We start from the raw sequence: 16,680 nt of genomic DNA on the forward strand, positions 1-16,680 counted from the left end.
TATGCTGTGTCCCAAATATATTTTAATAAACTCATTATTTAATATTGACCGTTTTAATGGTTTTTTTTTCCCCCCCTCAGAGCCAATCACATTTTTTAAAAACCCAATTAGAAAGTGAGAAGACAGTTGCCAAGGTATTTTCATGCTATTTCAAGACAGGACAAATTTCTTTAAAATACAAAATATTTATTTTGAAAATGTCTTTATAAGAGAACAACAAAAAGAAAAAAAAACAAAAAAAACATACAAATTGTTTGGTTACTAGCATACCACGCTAATGCTAGAAACTAACAATGGAGAAGAGCAGAGTCAGGGATGCTGAAGGAAAAAAAAAAAAATACTTTTTTTTTTTTTTGCCTAATGGGACTTTTTAATGTTGCACCCCGACAAGAGGCAGACAAGCGCCAGGGAACGTGGCACTCGTGGTGAAATTTCCTCTCGCCTCTTCTATAAACATACATGAGCATTCAGGGGTTGGGGGGGCAGGCATGTGGCAACCATTATGTTATTTAATTTTTTATTTTATTTTATTTTATTTTTTTACAAAAACACAAAACCAAAAGCAAATATAGTGAGTTTAATACACTTCTGAAATACAGTGGGGACTTAAACTGTTGGCAATGATATGATTGAGGGGGTAAAACCAAAATGGAGTACTCCAACCTTCCCCAAAAAGTGAACAGTGTACTCCTGAAAACCACGGAGAACATAAACAATAAGGAACACAAAGTGTACCCCCCCTGCTTTTTGGAGCAGATCTTGAAGGCTGAAGAGGTTGAAGTGGTATGTACTGTTCTTCCTTTTAATCTTTTTACTGTGGTTGTACAATAAGATTCCCTGATGGCCTGGCTTGGCCGCTGAGTTTAAATGAGATATCAAAATAAAAGAGGGCCAGAAAAAAATAAAATAAAAATGTGATACTGTCCATTGAGAGAGGGAGGAGGGGTGTGTCTGATGGGTGATGGTAGGCGGGGTGGTGGTGGGGGGGTAATCCTGTTCACTGCACTTTTTTCATCGTCTCCCTTGTCCCCGACTTCAAATGTTACATAAGCTGCTCAAACACACACACACACGCACGCTTCCTCCAGGTCATGCCCGCAGGCCAGCTCTGAGGACAAATGATGGAAAAACGACATCATCAAGGTCATTTACTGTATGTGTCAAGCGTTACTGTTATGTCGTCGCTCACCTATGTCAGCTTCTTGGCTTTGTTGTAAAGCGAGTCGACCACTTTGCTCATATTCTGAATGGTTTCCAAGGCGGCTTCGTACGTTTTGTCCACTGGCGGCTCCTCGAAGATGATCAGGACTCCTTCGCCCTGGTCCAGGATTCCTGAGGCCACACAAAAAATAAATAATTAATAAATAAAATTGTGAAGTTTCACAAGAGCTGGTCTATTCATTACCAAAACCAATTTAAATAGTAAAACATTTGATTAAAAGGAAAATAAGCTTCCAATTCAATTTGTTAATAGAAAGTCTTGAAAACTCATAAATGTCATGTCAAAACCGGTACATAGGGTTGCTGATTATTTTTATTTAAACTAAAACGTTTTGTAATGCTAGCCAAGCGTTTATATGCTTGCTTATGACTGTTTTTACTGATATTACAATAGCCCTGACAATTGTGACCATTTTGGTCATGATACTCGTGCCATGACGTTTTCCCATCGTTTCATCTCCGCATGCATGCTCAGTAGATCGTATATTGCAAAACAAAAACATACCGTGAAACTTTTTATCCAGAATCATCTGTGATAGTTTGCGCTCTACATCCCCCTTTGAAAAAAAAACAAAACAAAAAGAAATTCATCATTCGCAATTATACAATTTCATAGATAGTGGCTTACTTGAGTCGACTAACCTTAGAGAGTTTGATAAGACTTGATATGTGTTCTATCTAGAAAAGCACACAAAAATGCTTTAAAAATGTATGAATTCATATGTGTCAAAAATCATACATATCATGTCCATCATAAACGATTCAAATGCAGGACACCCCCGTAAGGAACCGATCACGTACCTGAACTCTGGAGAAGGGCTCGATGACCCGGATGAGGTTCTGTTCCAGCAGGTTGTCGTACAGCTTGGCCAGGTGCGTGTTGATGATTGGGTCTTCCCTCAGCTCCGCCCTGTACTCCGTGAGGGCCTGCGGGAAGGAGGACGGCGGGGGCATGCTTGCTTGAAAAACATTCAAACAAAACTTACCGTGAGACAAGACTGGACCAACGGAAGACTTTTGTTACCTTTTCAAAGTCTGCTAACGATCTGTTCTTGCTGGCCTGGGCCACGCATTTCAGTGCGTCTGTCTGCAAGGAGGGTGACAATTGATAATTACAAATAAATAAATAATAATCCAGTCTGGATTAGTGTTGTTACAATACCAAAATTTTGACTTTGATACTATACCTGCATAAAATACCTCGACACCAGTACTAAAACAACAAAATCTAAAACATCAGCAAAAGCAGCAATATTAAAACTGACAAAAGAACTTCACATTATTTTTTATTCATTCAAAATAGTCGGATGTATACGTGTTAATTTATGTACGTACATACTGTATATATTTATGTATATACTAGGGATGCACAATAATATCAGTGGCCGATAATTATCTGTAATTATCAACCAATTTGACGTTAAACAGATAAACCAGTTAATAGAGAAATCTGCCGATAATTATCGGCAATTTGATTTCATACAGATAAACCAGATAAAGAAATCCAGCAATAATTATAGACATGCCACGTTGGTCCATCTGTTGTGGCTCATATCATCAATAAAATTCAGCTTCATGGTGCTTTACATACATTGAAACATTGTGCAAAGTTTAGACAATGTTTCAATGTATTTGTTAGAGTTTTAGTAGGACTCAAAGCATATTTGTATTCAAGTTAATTTTGCATACAATTATCGGCTTATCGGTTATCGACATTGGCACCTCTAAATTATTGGTTTATCGGTATTGGTTGAAAATAGCATTATGGTGCATCCCTAGTATACGTTTTCACATTGCATGCCATATTCTTGAAGTACTGTATTTGACTGCATTTGATATTCGCTTTAAATATTGTTAATGTAGTGGCACTCCAATGACTCAATGTAACGTTGCTTGAGTGTGCATGCATGTCTGCTTTTCTCCATTCCACTCCCAACTAGTCAAATGCGTAATCAAATACTACAAACCTGGAACAAAATCATTCACACTCGACTTATTTTTAAGGGAAGTGTCAAAAATGCGTCACAACATGTCATTCTGTCAGTCATCTGAGCTTTTTCTATGCATAGCTGTGATTTCCCACTGTGTGCCTGTTCATTGAACGCACCTCGAGTCCGCGGCGAGGGCGATTGGTGCTTATTCTTCTGCTTTTCCGCAAAAAACATTTGCTCTTGTTACAAAACATTTCTAAAACTGAAAATCGAAAACCACGCGCGTGTTCTTCATGTGTTTATTGAAAACAAGCGTAGGCAGTGCTGTCGCGTAGTACCGGAACTTAAAAAAAATAAATAAAAAAATTTAAAAAAATGATGCAGAGCCGTTTTTGATGCCAAAAGATCGAGGTACGGTACAGGTAAAAGTACCCCGTGCAACACTAGTCTGGCTGAGCAAAGGAAATGAAATGTACCTGTCGTCCGGTGTACTGCAGGGCCAGTTTCCCGCTGATCAAAGCTTGAACCTCCTCCGGTCTACAACCGAAAAAAAAATCAAATAAAATCTCATTTATCAGCCAGTCGACAATAACAACAACACATCCCAAACGTGTACGTACGAGTTGAGGACAATCTTGCAGAGGAGCATGTATTTGAGGGCCGTGATGGCTCGCGGGCTGTCGATGGAGTCGTAGCCCTCGAAGGCCTCGAAGAAGTAAGAGTACGCCGTCTTCCAGTCTTTCTCCTCGGCCGCATGGATGATCCCTGCGCACGGGAGACAAGAAAAGCGCTCGGAATGACGCGTCGGGGTTACGTCAACTCTGTCGTTCCCACCTGACTGCATGTCCAGCGCCGCCTGGAGCTTGGGAGGACAGTAGATGGCGTTGGCGGTGGTGCGCGCCGAGGTGAGCGCGGCGCGGGCCTTGGGCAGGTTGCTGAGGGCGTGGTACGTCTTGCTCTCCAGCAGCTGCACCTCCACCAGCAGGGCCTTGTCGTCCATCTTCTTCAGCTCCAGCAGCAGCTGAGAGCCTGCAACGGACGTTCACTCATAAATGCTCATTCGTCGTCTTTCCACCAAGTGACGACCAGAATAGCAGCGGATGGAAATAAAGAGGATAATAGGACGTCAAACGTCGAGCACCCACCGAGTGCCAAGGCCTCCTGGTACCTCTTGGTGTCAAAATAGAGCGAGATGAGTCGAGCCTGAAGGCACAAGAAGAAAATGGGGGGAGACAATGAATCACATTGGTACGACATGACACATAAAAAAAAAAAAAAAGACTTGAAAAGTCGCTATACAGATCTCTGCAGCATTTCTGACTTGTTAACACTTATTACTACTACTTGACTATATATATTTTTTTAATTATTGGTTAACATGGTGGTACTTTGTAGTAATGGGCCGATATGTTTTTTTTTAAGGCCGATAGCGATTAATAGTGGTCAAGCGGACAGCTAATGATATTTCAAGCCAATATTCATTTGCAGCAAAAGAGAAAATATTAGCGTAAAAAAAAAATAATAATCTTTTAATTTTAAACATAAGAATTGACAGCTCTGTTGAAAAATTATAACAAAAACTGCAGGGAGGTTCCAGGATCATCAGCATGTGTTAAGCTACATTAAAAATTAAGCAAGTATATAGTTGCCTCAAGTTTCTAAAATGTCAACATGATTTCTTAATTCCAACATTATATCTTAATTTTAACATGATTATTTTTGTAATTTTCAAAATAAAAAGTATAAGGAGTTCCCAGTGTTAGCAACAATTTTATAAAGGGGAAATTTTAATAAATCCATAAATGAAAAGTTCCCCATATCTCACTGAGCAACAAATGCATGCAAGTGGAGCTAATTTAGGGTTTTCGGTTTGTAAAAGATTTCAGAAGTTCTTTGCAGACAGTGAAAAATTGCCTGAATATGTTCGAAATGTCTTTGCGACAAGTAAAAACTCTCTGAACATCTTATAAATGTTAATGAAAACCCGAAATTCGCTACGTTCGCAAGCATTCACCGCTCAGTGAGACAGCAGCTTTATCGGCCTTCAGATTCATAAAAAGGCCGATGACGTCTCGCCCCAGTACTTTGAGAGCTTCCTATTTTTTTTTTTTCAGTTTTCACTCATTATCTTGTCTTTACCTCGAGAGCTTGTCGCAAGAAGGTCCTCTTCTCGGCCTTGGCCCACTCGATGCATTCCAGACACAGTTCCACCTCCTGTCCCGTGGCCGCCTCCATGTCGAGGAACAAGTCCAGCAGCGAGCGCACCAGCCGGGCTGCTTTGGCCTTGCTGATGGAGATCAGGAACGGCCGCACGAATTTCAGCAGGCCGCCGAGTTCTGGGGACATGAGGGCGGTCGTTAAAGAGACACATGAGACTTTGCCTTAAAAATAAAGACACACTGTTGGAGTTTCAATGTTCACCTGCCGCCTGTCCCGTCTTGGCCAGCAGCGTCCCCAGCTCCAGGATGCTCTGCTCTTTGACCCTGACTGCTTCTTCATCGTTCTCCTGGACGTCTCGCCTCACTGTCAACGGCAAAGCGTTACATCCTGTTAGTTTTGTGCAGTTATGACTTACCACAGTTAATCAACAGAATTGCTGTTGAGCCACAGCAAAAAAAAAAAAAAAAAAAGTCAGTGAAAATTGATTTGCCTTGTTTACATTCCAACACATATCAGCATGTTAGTCAACACTCGCTGTTGTGTTTTTATTTCTGATACGTTTGAAGAGTAGGTGACTTTTTCAGCAAATAGATTTGTTAGTTGGTGAGGGTTGACTATATTCTATTCTATAACCAGTCTGCAGGCTAATTAAAAAAAAATGGATGAGCATTTAACAGAACAGACATTTCACTTTCATATTTTCAGTTCACAGGCAAGTAGCAACAAGTAGTTCGCTCGAAGCATCAGTCATGAGCAGTGGTAGGAAGTAGCAAAGTGCAAATACTTTGTTTCTCTAACAGAACATTTTTCACATTTCTGCCTGTACACTAATTTTTTACTTTCTACATTTAAAAACATTAAGTATCAACTTCCAACTCTGTTAAAATCATAATTTCCCCCCCCACAGCAGCGAATACTATGGAAAATCTGATATTCCACACCCAAGGGTTTATGAGAATCATTTCATGTTTTCTGCTATGGTTATTTGTGCCAAATGTGTCGTCGTGACTCGTCTCATTTGCTGGCTTAAAAAACACCAGATTCTGGTGTTCAAAATTATCTGCTAAACCTGAAAAAGAAAAAAAAAAACATCTACTTTTTAGTTATTAGATAATTCAATTGGGATTAATTGGATTATTTTTTCCCCCATTTCGATCAACTTAATCAAAAGCAAGACAGTTTTTGAAATCTAAGAGATGCAGAAAATGCACAAACAAATTATTATGATTCAGATTTGGTCTGCAATATTCAAAATCGTCAAAAATGTTGATCATTGTTTTCCTGAGTAAAAGTAGATATTTGCAAATATCTTCTTTTGATTAAACACATACAACCAGCCTGCTTTCATGCACGATTACAGATAGGCCAATATTTACTGTTAAGGATCTGGAAGTTAAACAAGGAATTTTAACGATGAATTATCAAAATAGCTGTGCCTTAATTTGATAATTGCTAAGTTCATGATGTATCTCCATTAATTATTGCACCTCTATCCATAGTTCAGTGTATTTTTTTTTTTTGTCAGGAAGCAAAGCTATGGGGACTCAATGTTGTCTACTTCCACCAGCATCTTATTTCACGCAAGTATTTGTACTTAATGTGCAACCTGTGAGTACAAACACGAGGTGAGCTAGTTGACAGCTCAGCCTGCCGCTGTGACAAGGCAATTTGAGGGCAACCTCGCCAAGTGTTTACACATGACATACATTATGCGGAGCACAAGTTCAAAATCGCTTTTTTTCAAACTCATCGGAACAAACGTCGGCGAAACGTTGTCATGTCATTGTGAAGAACAATATGTACCCAGAGAAACAACAACAACAAAAACATGTCACAGCCTCACCAATCACGGTCACGGTAACAACAAGCTAACAACGCTATCCAGTTATCATGGATACACGAATGGCACAAATAAAAATAAAAAAATAAACTAGCAAGTCGGTGAGAGTTAAAAAAAAAAAAAAAAAAAAGTTAAAAAGGACAAAACACGACTTGCGTGAGACGTCAGGCCTGTTAGCAGAGCGGCTAAGTTCGAGCTAACGTCCGTCCATCCCATTCAACAGTGAGTCAGCACCGCACAGCCGGCTCGCCGCTACCCCAACTAGCGTCCGGCCCACGAGCGACGAAACGCTGAGAAAGCGGCGAGAAAATGTCCTCCGTGTCGTGACGTGCCCCCCCCGGACTCCGAATAAAAGCGTGACTCGTACCTATCGAGTGCAGAATGTCGATGGAGGCGTCGCGGTCCGTGCTAATGAGAGACTGAGCTCTCTGAAACTCGACCACTGCTGCAGCCGCCATCTTCCTTATTCAAAGTGCAGCCTGAATGAGAAGTACGTGCAGGATGTGACGTCACGGCGACTTGGGGCACGCCGGGAAGTGTAGTCTAACGCAAAATAGCCTTTTGTGTTGGACAACAGTAACTTGTCCAATACTTTGTGAAAGCTCAAAAGCATATTACATTTAATAAGTATCAAAACGTTGGCTGTATGGTGGTGCCTTGAGATACTAACGATAAATAGTTGATTTTTGCAAAAATATGAGATAGCTGTACGATGGAAGTCAACTCCATGCTGGCGTATACTGTACTGTCAAACTAAATATAACGCAAATTACATAAAACAACCAGATAGCTTTGCTTTAGTAAAGTATGTGCAGCTTAATGCTGAAGCAATGCAAAATGACGTTGATGACTAACGGATAGCATCAGTCAGTTTTTATTAAAAAAAACAAAAAAAACAAAAAAAACAAAGTCGGAAAAGGGTGGAGTGTCGTCTTCAGGTCGGGGATGAGATCCTGCCCCAAGTGGAGGAGTTCAAGTATCTTGGGGTCTTGTTCACGAGTGAGGGTAGGATGGAGCGGGAGATCGACAGGCGGATCGGTGCAGCGTCTGCAGTGATGCGGACTCTGTATCGGTCCGTCGTGGTGAAGAGAGAGCTGAGCCAAAAGGCAAAGCTCTCGATTTACCGGTTGATCTACGTTCCAACCCTCACCTATGGCCACGAGCTGTGGGTCGTGACCGAAAGAACGAGATCCCGGATACAAGCGGCCGAAATGAGTTTCCTCCGCAGGGTGTCCGGGCTCTCCCTTAGAGATAGGGTGAGAAGCTCGGTCATCCGGGAGGGACTCAGAGTCGAGCCGCTGCTCCTCCGCGTTGAGAGGAGCCAGCTGAGGTGGCTCGGGCATCTGGTTCGGATGCCTCCTGGACGCCTCCCTGGTGAGGTGTTCCGGGCATGTCCCACTGGCGGGAGGCCCCGGGGACGACCCAGGACACGCTGGAGAGACTATGTCTCTCGGTTGGCCTGGGAACGCCTCGGGATCCCGCCGGAGGAGCTGGTTGAAGTGGCTGGGGAGAGGGAAGTCTGGGTTTCCCTCCTGAAGCTGCTGCCCCCGCGACCCGACCCCGGATAAGCGGAAGAAGATGGATGGATGGATGGAAAAAACAAAAAACAACTATATTGGAACACAAATGTGGTGTAATATATAGACAGATAATATACTACAACATTGACAGGTATATTTTCCCCCATCTGTATGAAGAGTTCTGACCGTCTCCATGTACTGTATTTGTATCATACTGCCCCCAGGTGGCCAAGGTGCGCACACCGAGGAACAGCATAATGTCCATGGAATTGAAGAAATGGGGAAAGATTAGTATCAGGGCACCCACGTAGCACTCAAAAATGAATAATACTACCTACAGGCCTACTAGTGTTTTGCTTTATCGTATTTTATATTCTTACAAAAAAAGCTAAACGTGTCCATCTTTTACGATCTTGACAATTAACTTAGCGTTCAATATATTTGCTCTTAGCAGAGGTAACACGTGTGTCAAGCTAAATGAGCACATTTCCTATTGATTTTGCCCTCGGGCGGAGTAGATTCGTGTCAATGTGCCTCAAATTGGGTCAAACGCAAACCGTCCTCCAATCACAGGACGCTTTGGTGGTGCGTTCAGGTGCGCCCGCTGCACTGTACACATCAGCGCCTGCGGGGCTCCGCGTGCACGCACTCGTTCACCGAAGCGGCTGCGCGGCGCGGACGCTTTACAGGAGGACCACCGCCTTTGCGCCATCACTGCACAACACAACACCGCACTATACACACAACTACACGACATTACACTACACATCGTCAGGCAGCTCGCAGCATCACGCGGCCGCAGGAGCAGGAGCGCATCTTCATCCCCAGCATCCACTCTGCGCATCCATAGCGTGTTTTCCCGTATAAATAGATTGATTATATATATATTTTCATCATCGGGGGTTATCGCTTCTCTCGGCGTCTTTTAAACGGACCGAGATGCTCGTCAGTCGCCGTTCATGAGGGGGAAGAGGCTCATCTTCATCGTCGTCGTCGCTGCGCAGTCATTCGGAGCCCCGGTAAGCTTTATTTTTATAAAATTCATCTTTTGACTTAACGTTACACAGGATGATATCAAATAACACGAGGATGCAAGAATGTTTATTTTCACGCGTGTGGATTTTTTTTTTTTGTTGCACGGTGTGGCTATAAATAGCCTCGTTTCCACGCACGGACTCAGCTTCAGAACCATGGAGAGCATCCGTGAGCCGGAATTAGCCTAAAAAATCCGCCTAAAATCAGATTTACACTCGGTCCTGGGGGCTTAAATTGTATTTTTTCTCAAGTATGACGGCGCTGAAGTGATGCACGATGATGAGCTAAAGGTTCGGCTCGGTTGGCATGCCGCTGCAGTGAGGACGATGAGAGACACGAGACATTTCTTAAGTCCTCGTTTTACATAAAAATGATCCCATGTCCAATACATGGCGTTCGATACATAACTGGACCTTATGGACGGTGTTTACATTTCAGGCGTCCATTTTAGAGATGGTGCATGATTCAGTCATCGGCCATTGCACATTAAATATGGATTTGTGCTCTTGAAATATTAATGCAAACCACCATTTAGGGTGTGTTTTATTATTCGTAGTTTTGTTTTTTTACAGCGTGGCACAGGGAATAGAAACACATGATATATTGTTGATCATTACGTGCGATTATCTTCATTACAACCATCATCTGGTGCAAGACGCCTGTTTGTGTGTTGTGTGTGTGTGTGTGAGGCTAATGAATCCCTCCAGCGCTGCAGCAGAGTCCAGTCAATGCTGCTAATAAGCCTGAAGGACAAACAACTTAGTAATAAGAGTGAAAAGGAAATTAAAGCTAATTTGCATATGAACTTTCACATGCTTTCAAATTTTTTAGTTTAACACAAACTATTTGCTGAAAAACGTACCTATTCTATTTTATTTTTTATAATTTATTGTCAGCCGGCTGTATTGACAGGAATAGCGCCTTCAAAATAGGCTGGTAAACATCTCAAGATGATGCAGAGAAAGGTGCGGGTGGCAGTGGTGGAAGTTAAGCTAGCTACGCAACATAATGGCTGCTTCACACATAGAGAGAATCGGGCTGTTTTTGTCCCGATATTGCTCCTTCCCGACCAAGGACGTCAAACGGCAGAGAATCTTTTGTCTTATGAGATTATTTTTAAATGTTAGATGTGTTAAGAGTGGATTTGTCCAGATAATTGGGTCGAAAACCAGTCGGGCCGACAATCTTATTTTTACGACAAAAATCGGCGGGAATGTCGAGGTGCGCCTGCGCAACCAACTGTGACGTCAAACGGAATGTAGCCAATCAAGAGGCGCCGTAACTGAAAAAGACGGAAATGCGCGTATACAAAAACAACAAGCTTATCAGAAAGAATGTCCGACCAGAAGCACAAAGTTTGGTGGACCTCTACCATGGAGGACCAGCTCGTGGGAGAAGTAGTCCGCAAACCACCATCATTACTTTCAGTTCGTAAAAAAAAAAAAAAAAAAAAAAAAAAAAAACTTCCAGTTCGTCGCGTTTGTTGTACTAACTTTACCCCTTCGGGTTTGATTAGCTCACGTATAATCACGCGAGAGGTCTCTCACGGAGGACTGGAATCTTGACCATTGTTGAGATGAACTTTATGTTTGTGAGGGAGCTGTGATGAGACAAATCTTTTCAGATTTGAAAAATCCTTTTTGTGTACCAGGCTTAAGACGTGTCATTTGACAGAAAAAATAAAAATAAAATGTTGGGTACACTTCCGACCTCCACCACTAGACGGCAGCAGCAAACAACCTGGCCACCATCAAATCCCACAATTTGAAGTGTTTTGGGATTTTACAGCAATTTTTTTCCCATTATCATCTGTCATCACACAACAATAGCGACCCACATGGGGACAGACCGTAACTGGCAAAACAAAATTTATAAGATTTTAAATAGATTTGTTACATTAACTTAACATATGCAAATTATGGAGTCAACCATCTTTGTTGTTTACATTTGCCAGTGAAATTTGGGAATACCAAGACAGCGAATATCATTTTCGTTCAATTTTTGTTTTTGACTTGGTCCTGAATCCGTCTGATTATTGATCTCGTTGGCTTTCCGGCAGCCGCCATCTGGCGCGTGAAAGCCGAGCGGCACAGCCGAGGCGCCCGCCGTCCCCTGCCGAGCTCTTCCGTCGTCTCCTCGCCGTCGCCATGGGAACCGTGCTGTCCCTGTCGCCCAGCTACCGCAAGGCGGCCCTGTTCGAAGACGGGCCGGCCACGGTGGGCCACTACACGGCGGTGCAGAACAGCAAGAACGCCAAGGACAAGGGCCTGAAGCGCCACTCGCTCATCAACGTGCTGCCGTGGAAGCGCATCGTGGCCGTGTCGGCAAAGAAGAAGGGCTCCAAGAAGGTGCAGCCCAACGGCACCTACCACAACAACGTCAGCCAGCTGAACAACGAGAACCTGAAGAAGTCGCAGTCGTGCGCCAACCTGTCGTCCTTCGCGCAGGACCAGAGCACGCCGAGCGACAAGGCCTCTGACGGCGACGCCTCGCTCAAGAAGGCCCCCGCGGTGGGCGCCGCCCCCGGGACCCCCAAGCGAGTGATCGTGCAGGCGTCCACCAGCGAACTGCTGCGCTGCCTGGGCGACTTCCTGTGCCGGCGCTGCTACCGCCTCAAGCACCTGTCGCCCACTGAGCCGGTGCTGTGGCTGCGCAGTGTGGACCGCTCGCTGCTGCTGCAAGGGTGGCAGGACCAGGGCTTCGTCACACCCGCCAACGTGGTCTTCGTCTACATGCTGTGCCGCGACGTAGTCTCCTCCGAGGTGGCCGGCGAGCACGAGCTGCAGGCCGTGCTGCTCACCTGCCTCTACCTGTCCTACTCCTACATGGGCAACGAGATCTCCTACCCGCTCAAGCCCTTCCTGGTGGAGAGCTCCAAGGAGGCCTTCTGGGACCGCTGCCTGTCCATCATCGAGCTGATGAGCGGCAAGATGCTGCAGATCAACTCGGACCCGCACTACTTCACGCAGGTCTTCGCCGACCTCAAGAACGAGAGCCAGAAGGAGGAGGAGCGCGGACGCCTGCTCGTCGGACTGGAGCGGTGAGACGGGTGCGGGGCATGACGCCAGGGGGTTCAAGTAGATTTTTAGACGTCTATAGCCGTCATTGGCACTGAATGATTGCAGTCTCCCTGATAAACTTGAAACATGTTAAAACAAACAGAAGAATTTCAACAGTGAGACCGATTCAATTAATTCAGACTAAAACCCCATTGAGTATGGAGTTTTTAAGAGACTAATTGGAATAACAGTTTGGCTGGTAAAGGGAGCTGTTCAGTTTTTGGTTATTTTAATGGAAGACTGCATGCTCTACGGGGTTTAAGCCTGGAGATTTATTTCAATGGGTTCGAGTCTCTTCTTTCGATAGGGTTTTAGTCTGGAGATTGATTTTTCTTCTTACCTCGTTCACTGCCAGTGCTTTCAAAAGCTGAGTTCTCCATATTGCCAACGATTTTAGAGGATTTTGACGGATCACATAGTGGTTTGCTTCCTGTTCCTTAATAATGACTTCATATTTTTTAGGAATAGTTGCTTAGTGCCAGTAAAAATGACACAGACCTCTCAGGCCATGGCAAAGTTGATATTTCATCAGAAGTTCTGAAAATATTTTGTAAAGGTTGAAAAGTTCCTTAGTGCTACTTTAAAAAATAAACAAACAAATAAATAAATAAATAAATATCACCTTTTATATATGACCTTTTTTGACAGTTTTCTGCCTTTTTTTTTAATGAATTCTCTGACATTAAAAAAAGATGTCAAAATAATCATTCAATTACAGATAGACAATTAAGAGACATCATGTCTTTTGTGCAAAAACAAAGCTGATTTCAAGTCAAGTGTGTTAACATTTGCTGCCCGTCTCGTGTACCCTGCAGGAGGGCCATCGCCTGACTGGCGCTCGTCATCAAGTGACACCAATGAAAATTCCTCCACCCCCTCTTGGCATCCTCTCTCAACGTCAACGCGGACTCACGTGGACTTTGGACGAGTCCGGGACGGAATGTCAGCTACGTTGAGGCGTTGGGACTTTTTTGTGTTTTCTCATACACAAAGTGGGGAACGCTGGGATGGAACGTTGCGTCGTCTGACTTTTTCTCAGCCAGAGGACGGTGACTTTTTTTTTTTTTTTTTTTTCATCTTATGCGACAAGTTACTGGATGTTTTCACACCCGTGTGGAGCTTATTTATTGCTTTTTATTTATGGCTCTTCTGGAACAAGCTCATTTGATTTGTAATAATTGGTTATGATGATTAGAATGATATGTTTTTTGCACGCCTGCCAGCGACTTTAGAGGAGCAAACTTTTCTCGTCTTCTTCTTCTTTGGACTCGATGATCTGCATTAGTGTTGATTTTAGCTCTGCTTGCTAAAAATGATTTTTGCTACTTAGCGTGCTCATCATCTACCATTAACAGTGCCATATCCTCCATCACGCTCTCCCTTAACACTGATATCTACTCACTTTAATGACTTTTAGGAGCTCGTTACACGTCAATGAACATTTTCGCTTGAGCGTTTTGTCTCATCGTTTGGTGGGTATGAAGATTGCTTCTGGTTGAGTGTCAGGGATTTATCACGGATGACCCACAGGGACAATCTGACCAGCAAAAACGACGACGAAACAACAAGTGACAATAGGAATAAAGTGGAGTGAAAAGATGAAAAGTAGTTGATTGGTTTCAGTGGGACTTCAAAAGCATACTTGCACATCTTCCCTTTGGTGATCAGGAGATTTTCAGTCCCGTATTTATTTCTCCCATATTTTACTGATTGTGTCACATTTTTGACGAGATTTTACGACGGTTTCACATTTTTTGTGTATTTTAAGTCCGTGTCCCATTTCGCTCATATTTTACACAGTCATATTTCTCCCGTATTTTACACCCGTATCACATACAGCCCGTATTTTACTACCCTATCACATTTCTACTGTAATCTACATGCCATGAACACTTTTTTTCCCCCCATATTTATTTTTTCCATGTTTTACTGGGGCCACATTTTCCCTGTATTTTAGTACCAACATCCCATTTTCACGTACAGTATTCTTTTTTACACAGGTATCAAATTTCTCCCATATTTTTCGGCTAACATCAAATTTCTCCCATAAATTTCCTATCTCACATTTCTCCCGTACTCATTTATACCATATTTTGCTGCTGGTGGCGTCACACTTGTTCCATACTTTACCGCCAACATCAAATTTCCGGTATCACATACAGCCCGTATTTTACTACTCTATCACATTTCTATTGTAATCTATACGCCATTGTCACTTTTCCCTCCCCATAATTAATTTCTACCATATTTTACTGTGCCACATTTTCCCCGTATTTTCTCCCATATTTAACGGCTAACAAAATTTCTCCCATAAATCGCCTAGCTCACATTTCTCCCGTACTCATTTATACCATATTTTACTGCTGGTGGCGTCACATTTGTTCCATATTTTACCACCAACATAAAAGTTTGCACGGATTTTATTTCTGGCAGCAAATTTCTGCTGTTGGTGTTGCATTTGTCTGGTACTTTTATTTTTCGAGCTTCAGATTTCTCCCGCATTACATTTTTCGCATCAAATTTTACTTATGGCATAAAAGTCTTGTTCTGCTGCTTGGTCATATCTATGGTTCATCTGTATTCTCACCCAGTTTTGCTGAATTTTTAACATCCCGTCTCTCCTTTAGTTTACAGCAGACGTCACATTTCCCCTCGGTTATTTTACTGCCGGCGTCAAATTTTACGAGTATTTTACAAAGTCAATAGACAAGAGGGAAGGCTTGCAAGTGTGTTTAAAAGGAGAGGTCACATTTGAAGACGATTACAACTGCGCTTGGCAGGAAGTCACCAGAAATTGTGCTAAGGAGGCTTTTATGTGCATAATCCAAAAATAATACATCAGTGGAGTACAAGCAACATCTAAACTGCTGTGTTTGAAAGATAAGACCCCCCCCAAGTTTGGATATTTTTATCTTCTAAAGCTTTCCTGTTCATCTTTTGAAGGTCATTTCCAAAGTCATGTTTGCACCAAGTAGTTGAAGGTTTGGAAGTGCAAATCATTGAAGTGAACTGGTGAAAAAACAGCTTTTGGCAAAAAAGGGTCATGCCAAAAAGACGATTTATGTTGGCAATGTAACGGAAATGTAAAGAAATACCAAGCTGCACAGTGGAAAGAGCCAAACGAAAACAAAAAGCACATTTTAACATCAACAAAAAAAAGCATCATTTCCTCCATTGGTGCCATTGAATCATTTGACAAGCTTAAAAAAAATAAAAAAAAACAAAACAAAAAAAAAAAATAAAAAAAAATAAAAAAAAAAACTGAACAAAACTGCTGATTTTGTGTCTGTTGTTGCGTACCTTGTAGAAAAAAATAACAGAAGTGGCTCAAGACCAGGTCGTCTGCGAATGTGTGTGTTTGTACATAAGATTGTGCGGAAACAAAGCTGGTGGGAGGTTCGGGGGAAGGAGGGGTTCATGACAGTTATTAAAATGTCACATGTTTTCCAGAAAACAAAACAAAAACAAACAAACAAAAAAAAAACAACAAAAAAAGCTGTTGTTCCTGATTTCATTTCCCGGCTCGACTTAATTTTCATTTATTTTTGTACTGTGCTGAATCTAAAATCCAAATAAAATGCACTGATTGTTCCAGACACTGATGTGTGCGTTTGTGCAAGTTGGTCCCGGAAAAGCGCTAGCTGCTCAATTAGCTTGGGGGAAGAAGAAAAAAAAAAAACCTCCCCAGTGAGAGGCAGAAGGACGCGAAGGCGAGTCACTGAGTCAGCGGGCCAAAGTGCTTACCAGTCATCACCGGGAGCCAATTAAAGCGGCCCCCGGTGACTGGCATAAAGCGGTGGGAGGCGGCGTTGTCATGGCGACAACGAGGATGATGGCTAAGGGGAGGGGGCGTTAGTGTTGTCACTAAGTTAACAGGTGTCCCGTGATTCATAGTTGACAACTTCCTGTTCTCA

At 42.7% G+C, this 16,680-nt stretch overlaps 2 protein-coding genes across 3 annotated transcripts; one reads left to right on the forward strand and one right to left on the reverse strand.

Moving 5' to 3' along the window:
* Nucleotides 1-165: 165 nt before the first annotated feature.
* Nucleotides 166-7,641, reverse strand: psmd11b (proteasome 26S subunit, non-ATPase 11b). The gene is made up of 13 exons (XM_077503283.1): nucleotides 7,520-7,641; nucleotides 5,574-5,675; nucleotides 5,292-5,488; nucleotides 4,298-4,355; nucleotides 3,987-4,181; nucleotides 3,773-3,917; nucleotides 3,629-3,689; nucleotides 2,246-2,308; nucleotides 2,023-2,148; nucleotides 1,864-1,899; nucleotides 1,727-1,778; nucleotides 1,190-1,332; nucleotides 166-1,108 (listed from the first exon to the last, which is right to left on the reverse strand). Exons 1-12 carry the CDS (start codon nucleotides 7,608-7,610, stop codon nucleotides 1,190-1,192), a joined length of 1,269 nt encoding a protein of 422 aa, XP_077359409.1. The 5' UTR covers nucleotides 7,611-7,641; the 3' UTR covers nucleotides 166-1,108.
* Nucleotides 7,642-9,257: 1,616 nt separating this feature from the next.
* Nucleotides 9,258-16,003, forward strand: cdk5r1b (cyclin dependent kinase 5, regulatory subunit 1b (p35)). 2 transcript variants are annotated; one of them, XM_077502332.1, is made up of 3 exons: nucleotides 9,264-9,691; nucleotides 11,767-12,747; nucleotides 13,582-16,003. In XM_077502332.1, the coding sequence occupies exons 2-3, from the start codon at nucleotides 11,855-11,857 to the stop codon at nucleotides 13,595-13,597; spliced, it is 909 nt and encodes a 302-aa protein (XP_077358458.1). In that variant the 5' UTR covers nucleotides 9,264-9,691; nucleotides 11,767-11,854; the 3' UTR covers nucleotides 13,598-16,003. The 2 variants fall into 2 exon arrangements, with proteins under 2 accessions (XP_077358459.1, XP_077358458.1); XM_077502333.1 differs by lacking the exon at nucleotides 13,582-16,003 and having other exon boundaries at nucleotides 9,258-9,691; nucleotides 11,767-12,751.
* Nucleotides 16,004-16,680: the final 677 nt, after the last annotated feature.

The sequence above is a fragment of the Festucalex cinctus genome, chromosome 17 (assembly GCF_051991245.1).
Source record: "Festucalex cinctus isolate MCC-2025b chromosome 17, RoL_Fcin_1.0, whole genome shotgun sequence".
NCBI classification, from domain to species: domain Eukaryota; kingdom Metazoa; phylum Chordata; class Actinopteri; order Syngnathiformes; family Syngnathidae; genus Festucalex; species Festucalex cinctus.

Bases quoted from the DNA above. Each gene is read 5' to 3' on its own strand.
- psmd11b (XM_077503283.1), bottom strand. From the start codon at position 7,610: ATGGCGGCTGCAGCAGTGGTCGAGTTTCAGAGAGCTCAGTCTCTCATT. The intron at 3,918-3,986 runs GTGGGAACGACA...TCCCGTGCGCAG, and splicing joins GGCGCTGGACATGCAGTCAG to GGATCATCCATGCGGCCGAG. The intron at 2,149-2,245 runs GTAACAAAAGTC...TCCTTCCCGCAG, and splicing joins CGTTAGCAGACTTTGAAAAG to GCCCTCACGGAGTACAGGGC.
- cdk5r1b (XM_077502332.1), top strand. From the start codon at position 11,855: ATGGGAACCGTGCTGTCCCTGTCGCCCAGCTACCGCAAGGCGGCCCTG.